Consider the following 22174-nt stretch of genomic DNA (forward strand, 5'->3'; position numbering starts at 1 on the left):
TTTGTGGCAGTACAAACTGCCTTAGACGACACTGCGAACACCTTGTGGTTTATGCAAGATGGTGCCCGGCCACATCGCACGGCCGACGTTTTTAATTTTCTGAATGAATATTTCGATGATCGTGTGATTGCTTTGGGCTATCCGAAACATACAGGAGGCAGCGTGGATTGGCCTCCCTATTCGCCAGACATGAACCCCTGTGACTTCTTTCTGTGGGGACACTTCAAAGACCAGGTGTACCGCCAGAATCCAGAAACAATTGAACAGCTGAAGCAGTACATCTCATCTGCATGTGAAGCCATTCCTCCAGACACGTTGTCAAAGGTTTCAGGTAATTTCATTCAGAGACTACGCCATATTATTGCTACGCATGGTGGATATGTCGAAAATATCGTACTATAGAGTTTCCCAGACCGCAGCGCCATCTGTTGTTGACAATTGTAACTACTGTAATTTCGAAAGTTTGTCTGCCTGAAAATGTACTGTTGTCCCAAGCATATTGCAACAAACGGTGTATTTCTATCGCTGCTCGTTTAGTTTTTATTGCCGTTTCAAATATACCGGTCATTTTTGAAACACCCTGTATATGATGAGTGGCAACTTTCCTTCTCATAATATTGTTACATTCCATCCTGGATTTTCCATTGTTTGATTTTTATAAACATACAAAATTCTCTGATTGTCCTACTTGGTACATGTCCCACACACAAGGAATTTTCTAGGATTGGTAGTGAAAATTTTTTGTAAGCAACCTCCTTTTCAAAATAATTGAAATTTTGCAGTTATCTACCAATTAACCAAAGTCTGCTGAATGCTTTACCTATAACTGATCCTACTGTGACACTTCTTTTCATATTCGTACAAGTTGACTGATTCCAGTAGTGAGTCATCGATATTTTATTCATAGGACACTACTTTTTTTATTTTGTGAAATGCACAATTTTACACTCTGAATGCTTACGGCAAGTTGCCAATATCTGCACCACTAGCAAATCTTTTCAATGTCTGACAGAATATTTCTGCTGCTTTTTTTCAGATACTACTTCTTCATAGATAACTGTATCATCTGCAAAAGTCTGACTTTGCTCTTAATATTTACTGCTAGGTCATTAAGAAAACATGGACAGTAAGCGTCTCAACACACTATGTTTAGCACATCTGAAATTACTTCTGCATCTGCGGCTTATAGTATCAAAACCAGCCAGACACAAAATTTACAAAAATATAAATATATCCCTATCAGCTGAAATAACAATATGCTTAAAAAATCCGCCCTGCCTTTCTATTACAGAGCACTTGTTGTGCAACAGACTGAGCTAAGTCTTGCAGGCAGTGAATTCATATCCAGCCGTGCCAACGAACGAACAATAACCTTCATGTCTCAGCATTTTTATTTGGAATCTTGTGATGTTAAATTACACAAAAATTGAAAAACCAAGATGGAATAATGACAATATTATAAAAAGGAAGTTGCTACTCACCATGTAGTGGAGAGGCTGTCGCAGATAGGCACAAGAAAAAGACTGTCAAGCAAAGCTTTCAGCCAAACAGGCTTTCATCAGAACACACATACAAATGCAACTCGCACACACGACCATAGTCTCTCGCTGTAAGGCCAGACTCACAACAATGTGACAATAGCTGTAGGCAAAACAATTCCTTATATTGTATATTCTTTGATGTCATAATGCTTCACTTGTTCATTGCCAATACCAACCTTTTGCATTAATTTCCATGTGTATGGCTTTCTTACTGTAATTGGATTTTGTCATTATTTTGTAGTGTAATGTTATGGTTCATGTGAAATGCCTGATATTGTAGTCTAAATGAGAGCAAATGAAGACTTAAACAACAATATTACTCAGTAAGTGTAAACAGTGTATCATAATAATGATTATAACAACATACATCTTCATTTGCAAATAATTTTCTGTATGTTATGTTCAAAATCAAACTGAACTACGAACAAAACTCTATTTTGTTTTCTCCTCAGTTTTCTAATGTTCTTTTCAATATGTTGTTACGAAATGTAGAAATGCATTTTTTACTGCTACAAAGAAAAGTAGTTAAAATGTCACTTTATTTTCATATAACTGTTTTGTCACACGATTTTGGAATTTAAGAAGAGTACAGTTTTAGAAAAAAGGAGGAAAAGTATATAAAATTGCAACAAAAATGACCAAGTCAAAAATTAAAAAGGTTTTGTCACAAATCACCTTTCACAAAACAACATAACTAAAATATCAAAGCATTAAGAATGCAACTATGAAAGAAAAATGTTTGTGACCATTACTGTTTGTTCTCTAGAGGTTTTCCATCCACACTGAAAAATATACCTTCAGTGACTTGGGCAGTTTTGGTACCAGATGAATCATCGACCGATGTTTTGTATCACATCTGCTATTTTTCTTGTAGGCAGATATGACCATTTCTTTCTCACGGCTACTGGGCATAATTTTTGTGCAGGGGATCTTGAGAAATTAACCATGCAAATTCTGTATAGATTACATGCAAATTCCGCACAGAATACGATAGGGATTATATTGGCACTAGGTCTTGTTCACTTTTGGCGATTCTGCCTGTTTCTCGACAGCACTGGTACTAACATTCATTCATATCACTCATCTTTGCAACATGTCAGATATAAACAGAGGCAGTACTTCTGTATCCTCCTTTGTAAAATAAAAGTTGAAAATTACATCCAACATTTCTGTTTGCTCTCTGATACCCTCAATTTCAGTCCCTGTCTCTTACAAGACTCTCTAGACACTGACTTCGTGCCTCTGATGATATCCTCAATTTCAGTTCCTGTGTCTTAGAAGACTATCTGGACACTGACTTCGTGCCTTTGACAAGCTCCATGTATGACCAAGTCTGGTGAAATTTCAGGGTAGTATAAAAGGGCCATGTTATGCTCATGAATCTTTATCAAGTTACCACAAGAGACAATTATTTAAGACACAATGTTAGATGCAGATGGAATGAGAACAACTTCCAGTTTACAAAGAAAAAGTCTTGGGGGCATAGTAATATGTATCATGTAAAAGGGCAGATTCACTAAGTTCCTCACTTTGTTCAGGGGCTATATGAATAACGCTCATGAAAGAGCACAATATTACAAAATTCAAATATTCATAATATTGTCATTACTCCATCCTGGATATTCTATTGCTTGATTTTAATCATCAAACAGCAATTTTGTTCTCTGATATCCTCTTCTAGTTTTTTTTCAAAATGTGACAAATCCAAAATCCATAGCAACTGTTCCTCTCTGTAAAATGAGCTCACTATTTCTTGGCTATATCAACATCATATATTATTAAAAAGGGTACTTACAGGCCCAATCTTCTTCAGTTCACACAAATAGTAAATACTGATTCTGTAATTACGTCTTCCTGTTCTGTACTTATCAAGATCTATAACAGGAGCTGGCTCCCATTTATTGTTCATAGGAAATGAAAAGTAATTGGAAAATCTTCCAACATTAATAGTTGCAGACATCAGAACAACCTGGTAAAAGAATTGAGGTATTAAGACTATGTAAAAAATTCAGAAAGACATTTATCAACATCTGGAACTTGTTAAGTGTCATTCATTCCAGTCAGGTAACAAGGTGTTACATTCACAAGATTAATATGCAGGAAATATGGTACCTTAACATGTGGAGATGCTGTGCGCAACAGCCTACGGACAACCAACAATGCAAAATCTGTATCTTCATCTCGTTCGTGGACTTCATCTAATATGACATGAGTAAAGTTACTCATATGTTTAGTGCCAATCAATTTTTGAAGCAGTACACCTGTTGTACAATACAGAATAAGAGTATCACTCGAAGTTTCTGCTTTCAGACCAACCTAGTGAAAAGATGGAAGAAAAAAAAAAATCCGTGGTTACAAGGAAAAATTAAAGATCACTTCCATGATAATTATTAGTAATGACACCTATCACAAGTCAACATATAACAATTTTGAGAGTTTAAAATTATTGTTATCGCCTTTCTTACCTGGAAACCAACAACAGAACCTAGTTCCCAATTACGTTCTTGGCAAACTCGTCTTGCAACTGTTATTGCTGCAATCCTTCTTGGTTGAGTCACAATAATTCTGCAGGGCTTATTTTTCTCACGACAAGAATCTAAAATAAACTGAGGGACTTGTGTTGTCTTCCCACATCCAGTAGATCCTTGAATTATAGTGACCTGGTTTGTCTCAATAACAGAAACAATCTGAAAAAATGTGAATACAGGTAGTAGTAACTTCCTACTGGAGTATGGAGATTATTACTGTTCTTAACATTGGCAGTGTCACATATAAAGCTATAGCTACTTTGCAAAAGATTAGCAAAGATATTAGCAGCCTCCTTCATAGCGAAATCATTCCAGGATTCATATAATAAGACTTTGGGAAACGTCCAAAAATATAAATCATTGACTGGATGGAACTGAACACTGTTCATCACAATCAAGATCAGTATCTCAAACCTTGCATGATGAGCATTATCTGAAACTTCAGCGAATGTTTTGACAATTATAAGCATAGCATATTCAACAAAGGTTCATGCAAAGGAATACCATGCACCTGATATTAGAAAATGATTACAAGCAGTTGCTGTTATGTGGGTTAGCATACAATATGTGAGGTGATAAATACTGCCCAGTACGAAAGAAACAAAACAGAGAAACAATTACATCATACAAATAGAAAAAAATAGGCCTATAACTAGACACCGTATTACAAAATTGTATCAAATACCAAAAAGAATTCCAAATTGAGAAATAGTTCACTTATGGCTGGTTCAAGCTAGCCTGTTAAGGAGACCTATGCACTTCTAAGAGTTTCAGTGTGAATTTGAAGCTCAAATGAAATTTATAAGGTCCAAAACACAAGTCATGCAATTGTCCACAAAAATTGGGCAAGTCCTCAAGCGGTCTCAAGATTGCCTCTGTATCACAAAATAATATGCTGCTAACAAGTTTGTTTGCGTGGCCATCTTCTGCAGCAAGCAAAGGTGGTTTTTATTTACAAAAGAAATATCAATATGCAGCTGAACAATTATAATAACATTTCACACTGAGATTGTAACTCTGATAATATTATAAGTCCAGGTTGGAATATTTACAGTGTAAGGAAAAGGATCAACTACTACTCGCTGTAAAAAAAGACACACTGAGTCACAAACAGGCACGACCAAAAACTGCAATACATTTGGGCTTTGAGCTAAAATGCTTTCTTTTAAAGTAGAAAACACATACACACTAACACAAGCACATGATCAAAGTCTCTGGCCACTGAGTCCGACCTCAGTGGCCAGAAGCAGTGGGCAGAGTGATGTGTGTGTGTGTGTGTGTGTGTGTGTGTGTGTGTGTGTGTGTGTGTGTGTGTTTCCGATTTTAGAAGGAGGTCTTTTGGCCAAAAGCTCAAATGTATAGAATTCTTTTTGTTGTGTCTCAACATCTCTATATGGTAAGTAGCACTCTATCCTTTTCATATGACTGTCGCTATTCCATCCAGATTTTTCACTTTTTGACTCTGTACGAGACAGCCACGGACTTGAACAAGCAGCTGAACAGGTCGGGCAATGTCTTGAAAAGTGGTTGTGAAATGAACAAAAGTATGGGGGTAATGGAATACAGTCAAATGAAATCAGATGATGCTGATGGAATTACAATAGGAAATGAGACACTAAAAGTAGTAGATGGGCAGCAAACTAACTGGTGATGGCTGAAGTAGGGAGGATATAAAATGCAGATTAGCAATAACAAGAAAAGTGTTCCAGAAAAAGAGGAATTTGTTAATTTCGAATATTAAGTGTTAGGAAAGCTTTTCTGAAGGTATTTGTTTAGAGTGTAGCTTTGTACAGAAGTGAAACATTAACAATTAACAGGTCAGACAAGAAGAAATTTTTAAAATGTGGTACTGCAGAAAAATGCTGAAGATGATTAGATTTTATTACTAATGAGAGGATACTGAACTGAACTAGAGGAAAAAAATTATGGCAAAATCTGAATAAAGTGGGAATAGTTGACAAGACATGTCCTGAGTCATCAACACTACTTACCATACGGTGGAGATGCTTAGTCGCAGGTAGGCATAACAAAAAGACTGTCACACAATAAGCTACGGGCCAACAAGACCTCTGTCAAAAATAAACACAAACCAGACAGACAAACACGCAAACATGCACATGCATGCATGCAAATGCAACTTACAGTTAAATGACCACAATCTCTGCCACTTGAAGCCAGACTTGGTCAACAATGCCTTATTGGCTAAAAGTTTATTGTGGGGCATCTTTTTATTGTGCCTATCTACAACTCAACTCAGCATCTCAATTTGATAACAGATGGAAGTGGCGAAAGGGGAGTGATAGCAGAGGCTGACCAAGGCTTGGCTACAGTAACGAATAGGTTCAAATGGACGTAGGTTGCATTCACTGTACAGAGATGAAGAGGCTTTCACAGATACAGTAGTGTGGAGAGCTGTGTCAAACCAGTCTTCAAACTGAAAACCACAACAACAAACATCCATAAGCCACATCATAAGCACTGCCAATCAGAAGTCTAAGAAGATGGCTCCACTGTTGGCAGTGTGTTATCTCCTACACCCAGTCAGTCGCTTTCCCATTAGCAATTGATCCTACACAATAGCGAAGACATGACAAGTAGGCGGGCAGCATACTGTGCCACTGCACTAGTTTTTCAGCAGAAAACATGCTTATCGTGGCTTGAAACACACTTAACGGGCTGGGCAGATGGATTTTGGAAGGTCTAATATGTCTTACCTGCTCCAATGTCTTGACGACTGGATGTACCCAGCCTCTTGAGATAACTATGAGGTTCAGATCTTTTGTTAATTAAGCTTCAACACATCTTTCCACTCTCTGCCATGCTCTTGAGACACTCCTCGCCAACATTAATGTCTAATGATATTTCCTAAAATTTACTGACAAGCAATAAAACAATCTCTGTACCCTAAAACAGACAATGATTTCCACTTCATCCTGAACCAATACAATTGTACATCAAGAGCAAATGGGGTGATTCTGGTCTGCATTAGAACAGTGGAAAACAGTTGCAGGTAGGGGCCTGTACATCTTTACTCTGTTGCTTTAGGAAGAAAAGCCATGATATTGCAGGAACTTCAGTATTCATCTTAGGTGATTTGAGGAAACTACTGAACACTTATATATGGATCGATGGACTTTAATCCAGTGTCTTAATGTGTCATCTCAGTCAGTGCTAAGCTGGAAAGTTGGTGCACTCTTTCTGTACTAAAATCTCCTTTGGTCTCATTTCATTGGTGTTTCTTTTCTCTGAATGAACTTCCTTTCATGCATATGGCAGGTTCTGACTGACTTGGGTTGTGGAAGACATATTTGGCCTTTGGTTGTCTCATAATATTTTCCTCTGCTTCCTTGTGTAGAGAAGTAAAAGTTCTAGGAACTTTCACAAAAGTGTTGAAGTCTTTTTCAGAGAATTATTTTTTCCACCTTTGCCCTGAAATGGCATTCATTCCATCAAGTGATATACAGAATTGTCCTTTACTCTGATGCACCTTCTTCTCTCTCATTTCAAAAGATATTTTTTACACTACAAAACGGACACGTTACCCGTATGTTAATCTTCTGAAAAGGATAGATTGGTACTCAGCATATGGAGGATATGTCGAGTCACAGACAGGCATAACAAAAAGACTACTAAAAACGTGAGGTTTTGACTGAAAGGTCTCCTTCTACAGTAGGCAAAAAACACACACACACACACACACACACACACACACACACACACACACACGACCACTGTCTATGGCCACTAAGGGCGGACTCCTAGGAACAATGCCTGATGAGATAAGCAGTCTGCATGGTTGGGATAAGGAGCAGTTTGGGTCAGGGAGGGAGGGGGGGGATAGCAGCATGGGGGTGGGGGACAGTAAAAGTGCTGTCTGTGGGAGCATGCAGGGACATGGTGGGAACAATGTAGGGGAGCTAGGTGCAGTCGGGAGGTTAGATAGGGGTTGGAGGAGAGAAGTGGAGGAAGGGATAAAAGACAGTGGGTGCATTGGTCTTAGCCCCACAGAAACATCAGTCCTTTATAAAGGCCTTACCGTTTGCACCACTCCTAAATTCAGTCATGGTGGACTTAGACCTCCTCTCCTACTCCTCATCCCTACAGTGAAAATACTTTTTCGCCACTTATCTTACATATCAGACTCCACCCAGCACCAATGTTAAATCCTGTCTGCCTCAGTTCACTCGTCCAACCAAACGACACCCACCCCCACAGCCTCCAAATCACCTTCTGTTAATATTTCAGAATTTCTTAAGCTTAAATCTTGCCTCATCATCATTACCCAAATACCTCATCATGGAAGCTAACCTTACATCCACAAAAAGAACTGCAATCCACCACCTTAAACCTGATCCCAACCTTATAATTCTACCTGCTGACAAAGGCTCCACCACCGTGGTTTTGAACCAGACTGATTTCCAAGCAGGACTCTGCCAGCTGTTGGATTCATCCACCTGCAAGCCCTGCCAAAATGACCCCATTCCAGAAATCCAACAGGATCTCCAATCTCTCCTCAAATCCTTAGGCCAATCCCATAACCCCCCTCCCCTCCCCCCCCCCTCTCTCTCTCTCTCTCTCTCTCTCTCTCTCTCTCTCTCTCTCTCTCTCTCTCAATCCCCCTCCCCCTACCACTCCCCGCACTCCCACCTTCTACACACTTCCTGAAGTCTGTAAAATCAACCACACAGGATGCACAATTGTGGCCAGTTACTGTGCCCTCACTGAGTGCGAGAACCTTTGCTCTTCTAGACCAGCACCTTCAGTGTATTACCCATAACCTATCTCCCTATATAAAAGACACCAATCATTCCCTCCACCAACTCTCCACTGTTCCTCTTCCTTTATCACACTGCAGCCTGCAAATCACTATTGATGCCAACTCTATTTATCCTAATGTACCCAACATCCAAGGCCTCGCCACTATTGAACCTACCTTTCCCAATGCCTGACTGATTCCATACCTACAACCTCCCCTTACATGGGCACCACGAACAACTAAACCCTCACCATAGTTACTTCACCTTTGAAGGCATCAACTACAAACAAATCTGTAGTATGGCAACGGGAACCTGCAACACACCATCCTATGCCAAACTATTAATGAGCTATCTAGAGGAATCCTTGCTCATCATCAAGAATCCTAAACTCCTCACCTGGTGCAGATTCCCTGATGATATCTTCATGCTCTGGACTGAGTGTGAGGATACCCTATCCCCATCCCTCCAGAACATCCACACCTTCTTTCCCATTTGCTTATCTCATCCTCCTCAACCCCACAAGCCACCTTTCTCGATGTTGACCTCCACCTCAAAGATGGCTACTTCAGTAACTTCATCAGAGCCTAGCCACTTGTGGATGTAGTAACTGTAGAGACAAGCAGACCCTCTCCAAATATACCAAGGGCCTCATGACACCTTCACAGACCAAAATAACCCTCCCAAACTTATACTGAAACAGATCTCCTGTGCCTTATCTTACCAGTCACCCACCACCTCCTTGAGCCCCACTGTCCAGCCACAAATGAGAACTCCCCTCATAACTCAGCATCACCCAGAACTGGAGCAACTAAAAGACACTTTTCATCATGGTTTTGACTAACTCTCATTGTGCTCTGAAATAAGGAATATTCTGCACACTGTAATCTCCAACCATCCGACAATAATATTTTGCCGCCCACTGAACCTCTGAAACATCCTCATCCATCTCTAATCCATCCCTGTAGATGCAAGACCTGTCCCATATGTCCTCCCACCACTACCCACTCCATTCCAGTCACAAGCGCCACCTATCCCATCAAAGACAGGGCTATACCTGAAAGGAGTAATGTGATCTAAAACCAAGATGCAACCGCTGCACTGTATTCTACACGGGCAAGACAACCAACAAGCTGTCCGTCAGAATGAATGGCCACCAACAAACTGTGGCCAAGAGACAGCTGGACCACCTGGTTGCTGAGCATGCTGCCCAACACAACGTGCTTCATTTCAATGACTGTTTCAAAAGCTGCCTATCTGGATCCTTCCTACAAACACCAGAATCAAATTGCTTTTCTGAAAATTTCAATATATCGTTCCCATAATCACCCCCCCCCCCCCCCCCCCCAGCCTCAACCTTCTTCGTTAGTCCCTGTCCTTCACCCACCTATCTCCTTCCCTACTCCCACTCCAGCATTAAATAGCCTTCTATTCCACCAACACACCCACAGTCTTTTTTTCCCATTTTCTACTTTTCTTTTTTTTCTACTTGTCTGCCCCCCTCGCCCTTCTTCACCTGTTCCCATCACATCACTGCATACTCCTACAAGAAATACTTTACCATTCCCCACCCCTGCATGTCATCCCTCTCATCCCAACCCCAGCCTCCTCCTTACCCTTCCCACCAAGATTGCTTCTCTCATCACACGCAGTTGCTTGCAGTCCGGTGTGGTGAGCTGCAATGAATCCTTTTCCATATTGTCATTTTCCATCCTGGATTTTCCACTATTTGATTTTATCTGTGTGTAAGTTGCTGTAACTAGCAAACATCTCATTATACAACCAACAATAAGAGCATTAGAGTGGATTCTATTCCTTTCATGTTCTTTCTCTGTTATCTCTCTTGTCTCCTTGTTGAATGAAAACTCTGTTACACAAGAGTAACTGATGAATGCATGGATAAGTAATATATTTACATACTGCTTTAAACCATCACATAAAAGAATTTTATTGGATCACGTATCACCATTAATTTAACTAAAGTACATCATAAAACAAAACAAATAGCAAAATTTTTAAATGAAAATTACAAACCTTTCGCTTATGTTCCAAAATAGGAAGGACATTTTTAGCTTTCTGATCAAAGTCATATTTATCATAAACTTGTGTCAGTTCCTCTTGCATAAGGTCATCAATATTGCCAGTTGAAAAAACACTTGTTAATTCTTCCAACTGAGAAAGATAATTCTCACCTGACTTTCCAGGGCCCGCTTGTGCTGCCTGAAAGACAAGTTCTATTTAATTTGCATATATAATCGCACTGAAATGTTTTTACTAATGAGGAGGGGCATTTGGAAGATGTATTTACTTTTTGTGTACATACAGTTTGTTTCTTGATGTCACAAAAGCCTATAATGGATAAAAATTGATTAACAGGTTTCGAGAGAGAGATTTTTTTGGATAGTTATCACCATTTTGATAGTAAATTTGGTAGCATGGAACAAGTTTTTTTGAACATCGGCCAGTTTATAACTGTAAACTACTACACCTCAATGCTTGCACAATATTGAGAATTTGGTGTGTATGGAGGAGCCATGAGGAGAGATAACAAGTGTAAGGGAGGGCAACTGAAAAAGTCCCTACCAGAGATTTCGAAATCCCAGGAGTGTGTAAGTGGTAGTTTGTTCATGTGCAATGTTTTGAATTAAAAAGTTTGAATTTCTATCACAGCTTTGAAAGTCATTAGTTCTGAAACACATGTCCCAGGTTTGAAAGTGTATAATCAGAGACATGGCAGACCTAGCACTCAAACAGAAGATTTCATTCAGCATCTCAGAAAAAGAGTGCTGAAAAATTGTCATCCCCACCCCCAGCTTCCTGTCCCTCTCTCTCCACCCCCTCCATCTGATAACCTCCATCCCAGACCACTGTGTGAACTGCATCCCAGTATTGAGCATCCAGTCAGAAGCGTGCACACACCTATCTGCATGCACATAAGAGAGAGAGAGAGAGAGAGAGAGAGAGAGAGAGAGAGAGAGAGAGAGTTAGTTAGTTACGTGTTCCATTGATCAATCTCATGGTAAGCGTTGTGATGTGGAATGTGTAAACTGCATAAGAAATGCACACATGAATGATGGTGTAGTGCCTTAAGAATTTCAGGGAGAATTTTAGAAACACTCGACATTTCACTGTCTCGAACAATCGATATTTTAGGTACGAGGCGGGAGAATGAGAACATTTCTACCGATCCACTTGTTTCTATGTGCAGGTCAGAAGTTTGTTATTAGGAGACTATAAGAGGGATGAGTCACTGATGACGACAAGCGTTTGCCGCCAGTGCCACAGAAGACATGAGGAGATCTCAAAAAATATTTATGTTGTATTCTTTGATGTGTTAGTGTCTGTGGTGATTGTAAATAAAGACTACTGAACAGTTGAATATAGTGTGGTATGCACATTCATGTATTGGACTCGCTTGAGACTAGAGACTTTCAATTTTTTTCATGTCTTGGCTGCGAACGAAACAAGATGCATGTATGTTATTTGAATATGTGTAAATCAGTCTAACATGTAAGGGATAAGTTAACTTGCAGAGTTATTATCTGTGAAAGCTGAAAATATGAAGTGATGGAACTGAAAAGTATTATAAAAATACCAAAATTATTGCAAGGATCGAGAAGTATTTTAATAAATTCCCTGAACCAGCTATAGTCTTCGGAGAAGAAGTTTGTGGGAGGTCGACGTAGCTGATTACCCAGAGAAGAGGATTGGCTACACACAACGTGCAAGTTAACTGAACTAAGACACGTGTGTGCCTTGCAACCCAATACCACACTGTCTCTTGTCGTCTGAAAATGTTAGAACGTGGTGACCTACCGTATTTACTCGAATCTAAGCCGCACCTGAAAAATAAGACTCGAAATTGAAGAAAAAAAATTTCCCGAATCTAAGCCGCACCTGAAATTTGAGACTAAAAATTCAAGGGGAGAGAAGTTTTAGGCCACACCTCCAAATCGAAACAAAGTTGGTCCATTGTAATATGAGACACGATTTAGGTCGAATGAATGAGGATATAGCTACAGTAGTTTCGTTCCAGTCTTAAGCTTAGCAGTTAAGCTTTACCAGGTAGCCATTGCTATGTGTCACGCGCTCCGTCCTTATTTATATGGGTACCCTTCCTTTTTCACGTGCTTCGTCTGGTTTGAATTGATTGCTTATTTTTCTTTGATCTGATAAGTGCCGTTCTCTTTGTTATAGGTGTTTACGTCACTTTAAGCTGAAAATGCATTACTGTACTGTGTCGTGCACTGTTTGTCGCATTCTGATAATGAGTGTTTACAGCCTATCGCCGCTCGCGGCATGGCTTGCTTTTGTGCGCACTACCGCCGCATACTATTAAAAATAAGAGAGGAATTGTCTCATAAGCTAAACAATGGCAAGAGACTGCTATTTGTTGTTATTTACACTGCTGCTTTCTTTGATATTGATCAACAAGAACCAAATAATAGACTGTGTATGATAGAAGATGTTCTGAACGAGAGTTTAGGGAAAGCTTTTCTCCATTTGAAAATCTTCACAGACACCTCTTTAGTACATTACATTCTGCACAAAAATTAGAGTCATCTTAGATTTAAAAATATAGTCAATTGCCGTGCTTCATTTCTGACTGTATCACTATTAGGCATAAGAATAATACGAATATAAACATGACATGATATGTATATTCTTCCACATTTGCTGTTGTCTCACTGTAGTTTCGTAGTTTATTAGGCAGACAGGATTTAAATGAGATAGCAGCAAACGCGATAGAATACAAGGAAAAATGTTTACATTCGTACTATTCTTATGGTGAAGAGAATTCTGTATGTGATTCACAATTCATAAAAGTTCCTATTAGCAACCATCTCTTCCCACAGGTAGGAAAAATTCAGAACGTAGAGATATTGACAAGCATCCCAAACAGTCTTGCCAGTCGGATTTTCGTAGTACATTGAAATGCTGCTACATTCGATGATGAACAATATGGAATTTGTATTTACTTCGTTGGATAATGTACGAAAATGTAGTGGTCGAAACTCGGGGCAGAGAAAAAAAGCTTGTTTTTCACCTTTTTTTTTCTGACGCAGAGGTTTTGGCACCAGTATTTATCTTTGTGCCTGCAAAGCATGACTGTGTGGCGCTACATATATTCGACGGCAGAAGTTAGTTGTGGCGGCAACTACTAAATTTGGAAAGAAGATATTAGGCGTTGCCATAGCAAACAGTCATAACAAGTTACGAGAACTGTTTCCAAAAATCGTATTGAGTCCAATAAACAAATGGAAGAAAGTCACGAGTGCAATACTGTAAAAGATGTGGGAAAGTAATAGCGAAGAAAACTGGAGAGAAGACCTCAATTTTTGACTAAGAAGATCAGTTATGGGGAGTAAGCAGTCTTCACACGCGTGCATCATGCAGGCACCAACACAGTAACCAGTCACCGACGCCAACTGCAACAGCTGCTGCTCACCAGTGCTGACTCCACTCACCGATGACGACACTGAAACCAATGTCCGATGCCACCGGCGGCAGTGCTGTTCTCCGGCACTGATTACACATTCACTCACCAACACAGCTAGAACTCTGCTATGGGTGAGCGAAAAACAATATTTTTTTTTTTAATAAAGTTGAGGGGACGAGTGAATAATAAACTTTTAGTGTAGTTATTGTACTCAGTGGTGAAATTTCTTTTAGATGATCACTAGGTCTAAGATCAATAAAATTATGGATCAAGAACAGCAACAAACTTCAGGACCAGCCCTGGCCATGGCAGTGAATAGGTACACACCAGACTGGACTGAAGTGGCACATTTAATTAAAGGACTAAGTCTAAAGTTAGACTCAGTAAATACTTAACTAAATGCTAGATTCGATGACCTAAATGCTAAGTTGGATGGCCAGAAGGCCGATTCAGCCACTCTAAGTGAAAATTTAAATGCTCAGAATGAAGCCCTAAGGAGAGTAGTAGGTTTAGTACATTCTAATTTAAAGGCTCAGAGTGAAACCTTGAACAGTCAAGCAGCGAATATAGTTCTATTAAAGACTGAATTTGATTCTTTAAATGATAAGGTACAAAATCTGAAGTTAGATATAAAGAGTGAACTCACTAGTTCTTTGAATACTTATGTTAAACAACTATTTACTGAATTTAACCAGAGACAGAATGAGCAACTTCAAGATTCAACTAAAAAATTAGAATTTGAGGTTGAAGATAAATTTAACAATTTAGAAACAAAACTTGCCGAAAAATTAGGATCATTTCAAAGTGTATGCAATGTTACCTTCGATGTTGCACACCCTGAAGGAGCGTATTGACAAACAAGATAAGCTAATTTCTTTTGTTCAACACTCAATTTGATACCTTGGAAAGGGATTTTAAAGAGAAACTAGCAACATCAGATACCTCAAATATAAGCAATCTGGAGGAACAAGTAGAACAGTTAATAGACAGAAAAGTGGCCAAGAGGGTAACTCCTAACAACATTTCTTCAGATTTAGCTTTGGAACTTAATGATACAAAGAAAGGCATACATAGTTTATGGAAAGAATTCCAACTTCTTCAGGATAAGGTATACAAAAAAGTGATTTCTTCTAACGTGGTGTTAACCAGTGAAGCATTAACGGACCTACAATGGGGAGCAAATTCAGGACTATCCAGGCAGTTACCAAAATTTAAATCAGACGGGGACGTACAACCAACTCATTTTCTGAAACTGTTTAACCTAGCCATGCCGAAAAACTGGGAATACTAAAAAAAGATAGAATTCGCAGTAGGGTACCGTTTAGGAGAGGCTTCAGAATGGGGCACTGTGAACATGGAGAATTTTTCATCTTGGGCCGACTTCCAGGAAAAGTTTAAGAAGTATTGGTCAATGAGTGCCCAAAAAATTATTATCTGATTTCCGGGATCCAAAGTATTATAACAGTATGTGGGGAACAATGAGAAGGTATTTTGACTGGCATTTATCATGGGAAAAGTACTTAGATAAACCTATGGAGGAAGAAGACTTAGTTAGGATCTCAATAAGGCGATTACCTACCTATGCTAGGAAAGGTATATTATGTAGTGGGTGGAAGACTGTAGAAGAATTGTTATCCTTTGTAGATGCACTTGATGCCCTAAACAAAGACAGGAACGAGAATGTACATCACAGTGAAAGTCAAAATTCGCTAATAAATAACAATAGCAGTAATAGTAATTATAAGAGACATGACACTAATCTAGCTAGAGTACACCAATGTAGTCAGAATAGTGGTAAAGAAAACTATCAAAAGAAACATTCACCTTCGAATATAGGCCCAGTAATGTCATAGGAAAGAGGTACAGTAGAAGAAGAATGGGTAGCTTTGAGGGATGAGAAGTCTCAAAAGTGAGACGACAGGAAGTGCAAAATGGCTAAGCAAGGATGGCAGTTACAAGAGTCGAGGGACATGAAAGGGAAACAGTGGTTGGGAAGTGAGAGAGACAGGGTTGTAGCCTCTCCCCGATGTTATTCAATCTGTATATTGAGCAAGCAGTAAAGGATAACAAAAGAAAAATTCGGAGTAGGTATTAAAATCTGTGGAGAAGAAATAAAAACTTTGAGATTCACCGATGACATTGTAATTCTGTCAGAGACAGTAAAGGAGTTGGAAGAGCAGTTGAATGGAATGGACAGTGTCTTGAAAGGAGGATATAAGATAAATATCAACAAAAGCAAAATGAGGATAATGGAACGTAGTCAAATTAAGTCGGGTGCTGCTGAGGGAATTAGATTAGGAAATGAGACACTTAAAGTAGTAAAGGAGTTTTGCTATTTGGGGAGCAAAATAACTGATGATGGTCGAAGTAGAGACGATATAAAATGTAGACTGGCAATGGCAAGAAAAGTGTTTCTGAAGAAGAGAAATTTGTTAACATCGAGTATAGATTTAAGTGTCAGGAAGTCGTTTCTGAAAGTATTTGTATGGAGTGTAGCCATGTATGGAAGTGAAACATGGACAATAACTAGTCTGGACAAGAAGAGAATAGAAGTTTTTGAAATGTGGTGCTACAGAAGAATGCTGAATATTAGATGGGTAGATCACATAACTAATGAGGAGGTATTGAACACTATTGGGGAGAAGAGAAATTTGTGGCACAACTTGACTAGAAGAAGAGACCGGTTGGTAGGACATGTTCTGAGGCATCAAGGGATCACAAATTTAGCACTGGAGAGCAGTGCGGGGGGTAAAAATCGTAGAGGGAGACCAAGAGATGAATACACTAAGCAGATCCAGAAGGATGTAGGTTGCAATAAGTACCGGGAGATGAAGAAGGTTGCACAGGATAGAGTAGCATGGAGTGCTGCATCAAATCAGTCTCAGGACTGAAGACAACAACAACAACAACAACAACAACAACAACGACAACGACAACGACGACAGGTGAATTGTGTGGCCAGATGTGGTCCATCTCCCTCCAGGGACCTACCAAGCCCTCGCTCTGTCCACGGGGTGATGTGTTGCGACTATTATCCGTGCCAAAGGTGAAACTACTGACTATTAGGTAAGTGGTCATAATGTTCTGGCTGATCAGTGTAGTAAAGAGCCTGAGAAATACAATGTGGAATATCATTTTCTCTTTAAGCCATCTATGTGGAAAGTCATCTGTAATGTTTAGGCATAAAAACTGAGTTTACCAGATAATTAAATACTGACATGTAATACAGATTAAAAATCACAACGAAGTTTCAGCTTTGCTTATACTATCCTGAAAAGATGCTGTTGTTTAAATATTTGTGAAATATAATATGAAAGCTTATCAAATATAAACAATTTTTAAATTTACAATATAAAAAGTATACATTACTTTTCTATGTAACTTCCTACTTCAGAAATGTGCTTAGCTCAGCATACTGGTATTTTCTTGACGACATAATAAAAGAATGATGTCATGTCACTAGCTAATTGTACACAAAGTCTTTCCACAGCTGTATCAGCCTGGAATCTTATACATTTCAGTGCCTCCTTTAGAGGCCTAAAGACATGAAAATTGTAGGGCAATATGTCTGGAGTGTAAGACAAGTGGTTGATTGGTTCCCCTCTCACTTTCTTCTCATTTCTATGAAATAAAGAGTTACAGAATGGGGGTGGATATTGTTGTGAAGAATAATGACTTTTCCTATTGGTTAGTTGTCATTTACTGCGATAAGTGAGTCTAACCTCTCTAAAAAAAAATATCATAGTGATACACAGAGTTGATGGTGTTACAGCCCTCGAAGAAATCAATGTGCAATATGCTACACCAGTCAGAAAAGCCTATCACAAGCAGCTTACCAGCTTACAGTCAATGCTTGGGTTTCATTGGAGTGGCTTCATACTTCCTCTGACAATCTGGCTTAATTTGACTCAGGAATGTAGAGGGTGTATCCAAGTTTTGTCACAGGCAAAAAATCATCCCTTTCATTTGCAGACATTGTTCAGCACATTTCACAAGCCTGTACGCTTTTTCTCTTTTATTTTTCAGTCTAAAGGCACGAGACCCACGTGGAGTACACTTTTTGGTAATCTAGTTGATTTGTAATGACAACTTGATAGCAACCACAACTTAATAGAAAACACAGTTTTGGAAATTGTCAAATATTGGTTGCCTTCAATATAACATTACTGTTCTCACTATAATGCTCATCCATGGACTACGATCACAGTTCTCATGTTTAACCATTTATGGACACGATATGCTAGACAAGCACACTACGTCTTTGAAGTCTTTCATCACTGAATGCTGATTTCAGTTACTACAAAATTTCTGCGAATTTCAAGTTTTCGCTAGTAAGACATTTGATGATTCTGTATTGTGCAGTTACACAATGAACCTGTTGTTCAGACATTATGTACATTACTAAGTATAACCACCCACCATCATCCCACTTAACATTCCCACCCATACGTCATACATATTGTCTCACATGCTTGTCAACAGTGCACACTCAGTACATTGATGTCTTGTTAATACAGATTACACACTTTAACTTGATCCCTCTATGATCAGTGAAGGTTGTCTGACTCAATGTCGCTCCACAATATTTACACTCGTTCCTAACCTTAGCTACAGAAGAGTATGCGAGCCACGACAATAACTAGCAACTGTGACTGTAGTGTTGATTTTACAAAAATGAGAGCAGGGGCTGTACGTGGTCCTTCTAAGGACACATTCATGCATTAAATATTTGTTTCTTTGATAAACTATAAGCTGGCTGCCCTTGGAAGAGGAGGCAGGGCTTGTCCCAACAGACAGTGTGCTACATGTTGATCCCTAGGTTCCACATTCTCCAGTCGTGGGCCAAGCTAAAGTGTGTGATCTGTATTTGATTTATACCCATACAAATATTCAGCCTCTTCACAAAATAATCTACCCCTTTTATTTCCTCTTCTTCCATTTTCTGATATTCTGTGGCATATTCCTTTCCTTTGTGTGTCTTTTTGTACTCTTCAATAACAATATTTTGCCTGAGTTCCTTCAGCTGCACTTGAGTCTGACTACCTTCCACAAGCACAGGTTTGAACTCTTTTGAAAGATCAAAAAAGTCCATTAAATCCATCCTGTATGTATTTGTCAATCTGAAATATCAAATTGAAATATTAGTAGTAGAAATTACAAATTGCCACATGCCGATTCAGTCATTTATACAAATAAAGATAATATCTAACAAAAATCTACAACAGTCTTAGGTAGACAAAGACAATATATGTTTACAAATATGTACTGACGATGACACAGGTAATGCTTGTATGGTTAACATAAAATTGCCACTATTAAACTGTGCTACAAAATTTATGAAACTATTGTTACATCTTCTAGCTTTGTCTACATCCAATACACTGTCATTAAAATTGTGAGTAGGATTAGCTTAGTTATCATTGAAAGATAATAGTTCAAAGCAGGCTTTCAAGACCAACGTTTTCTTCCACGATGACTTATAGGGCATTTGTTACAATCTTACACAGTTTTTACACTTCAAATTTTGACCTGCACTGCAGTAAAAAGTATAAGATGATGTTAAGAGAACTGTTCAACTTCCAACATTTACTAATAACTAACAGCTAGAAACTGACTACTTTCAAAGCCTGAAATACAAATGATTTATTTATTTATTCATACATTCTTTACCCATGGACTCTAACTGGTAATTTTCAGTTGAGAGAGTTGCTTGTGCCTCACAATTTTACACACAGGTGTAACACCTGTAAATACATGTAGTACACTGATTTTCTCTTTGATGATGCATGGCCACAATGCACCTCAGTGTACTATACATTTACATGTTTTGTGACAAGGTTGTATTGCCTCTCTCGACAGCTTGAACTGTGCTGGGGGACACTTTCAGTGTGTTGTCTGAATGCCTGTGGAGGAATGGCAGCCAGCCCATTTTCCCTGAAGAGGCACAACCAGAGATGGTAATGATGATGAACACTGGGTCTGGAGTAGAGTTGTAATTCTAACTTATCTTAAGAGTGTTCCACTGGGTTCAGAACAGGGCTTTGGGCATGCCAGTTCTTTTCAGGAATGTTATTGTCTACAAACCATTGCCTCGCAGATGGTGTTTTTTGACAGGGAGCATTATACTGATACAAACACTCATCTCCAAACTGTTCCTCTACTGTACCCAGTACTCAATGCTGTAAAATGCGTTCCACATGCTTCTGTATTTAGTGTTTTCTAAATAAAACATGGGAAACACACCCTAGTCACAAAAAAACATCTCCATACTGTAACACCACCACTTCCCCCATATTTCACAGTTTGATGGCACGTAATGCACTAGGGGTAAGATAGATAGTGCCTACAGGAAAATTAACGACACCTTTGGAGAGAAGAGAATCACGTGTATGAATATCAAGAGCTCAGGTGGCAACCCAGTTCTAAGCAAAGCAGAAAGGTGGAAGGAGTATATAGAGGGTCTATACAAGGGCGATATACTTGAGGACAATATTCTGGAAATGGAAGAGAATGTAGATGAAGACGAAATGGGATATACAATACTGCGTGAAGAGTTTGACAGAGCACTGAAAGACCTGAGTCGAAACAAGGCCCCGGGAGTAGACAACATTCCATTAGAACTACAGATGGCCTCGGGAGAGCCAGTCCTGACAAAACTCTACCATCTGGTGAGCAAGATGTATGAAACAGGCGAAATACCCTCAGACTTCAAGAATAATATAATAATTCCAATCCCAAAGAAAGCAGGTGTTGACAGATGTGAAAATAACCAAACAATCAGTTTAATAAGCCACAGCTGCAAAATACCAACGCGAATGCTTTACAGACGAATGGAAAAACTAGTAGAAGCCAACCTTGGGGAAGATCAGTTTGGATTCCGTAGAAATATTGGGACATGTGAGGCAATACTTACCCTACGACTTATCTTAGAAGAAAGATTAAGGAAAGGCAAACCTACGTTTCTAGCATTTGTAGACTTAGAGAAAGCTTTTGACAATGTTGACTGCAATACTCTCTTTCAAATTCTGAAGGTGGCAGGGGTAAAATACAGGCAGCAAAAGGCTATTTACAATTTGTACAGAAGCCAGATGGCAGTTATAAGAGTCGAGGGACATGAAAGGGAAGCAATGGTTAGGAAGGGGGTAAGACAGGGTTGTAGCCTCTCCCCGATGTTATTCAATCTGTATATTGAGCAAGCAGTAAAGGAAACAAAAGAAAAATTCGGAGTAGGTATTAAAATCCGTGGAGAAGAAATAAAAACTTTGAGATTCGCCGATGACATTGTAATTCTGTCAGAGACAGCAAAGGAGTTGGAAGAGCAGTTGAATGGAATGGACAGTGTCTTGAAAGGAGGGTATAAGATGAACATCAACAGAAGCAAAATGAGGATAATGGAATGTAGTGATGCTGAGGGCATTAGATTAGGAAATGAGACACTTAAAGTAGTAAATGAGTTTAGCTATTTGGGGAGCAAAATAACTGATAATGGTCAAAGTTGAGAGGATATAAAATGTAGACCAGCAATGGCAAGGAAAGTGTTTCTGAAGAAGAGAAATTTGTTAACATCGAATATAGGTTTAAGTGTCAGGAAGTCGTTTCTGAAAGTATTTGTATGGAGTGTAGCCATGTATGGAAGTGAAACATGGACGATAAACAGTTTGGACAAGAAGAGAATAGAAGCTTTTGAAATGTGGAGCTCTAGAAGAATGCTGAAGATTAGATGGGTAGATCACATAACTAATGAGGAGGTATTGAATAGAATTTTGGAGAAGAGGAGTTTGTGCACAACTTCACTAGAAGAAGGGATCGGTTGGTAGGACATGCTCTGAGGCATCAAGGGATCACCAATTTGGTACTGGAGGGCAGTGTGGAGGTAAAAATCATAGAGGGAGACCAAGAAATGAATACACT

At 39.1% G+C, this 22174-nt stretch overlaps 1 protein-coding gene across 3 annotated transcripts in view; it reads right to left on the minus strand.

The window, feature by feature from the left end:
* The window catches only part of LOC126278125 (probable ATP-dependent RNA helicase spindle-E), a 224970-nt gene that overhangs the window by 172765 nt on the left and 30031 nt on the right, over window positions 1-22174 (minus strand). For all 3 annotated transcript variants that reach the window (XM_049978013.1, XM_049978012.1, XM_049978011.1), the window contains 5 exons: window positions 19179-19383; window positions 10858-11043; window positions 4007-4228; window positions 3654-3857; window positions 3337-3510 (listed from right to left, as the gene is read on the minus strand). In XM_049978013.1, coding sequence (XP_049833970.1) covers window positions 3337-3510; window positions 3654-3857; window positions 4007-4228; window positions 10858-11043; window positions 19179-19364 — 972 coding nt within the window. In that variant the 5' untranslated portion in view covers window positions 19365-19383. The remainder of the gene's footprint in view (window positions 1-3336; window positions 3511-3653; window positions 3858-4006; window positions 4229-10857; window positions 11044-19178; window positions 19384-22174) is intronic.

The sequence above is a fragment of the Schistocerca gregaria genome, chromosome 6 (assembly GCF_023897955.1).
Source record: "Schistocerca gregaria isolate iqSchGreg1 chromosome 6, iqSchGreg1.2, whole genome shotgun sequence".
NCBI lineage: Eukaryota > Metazoa > Arthropoda > Insecta > Orthoptera > Acrididae > Schistocerca > Schistocerca gregaria.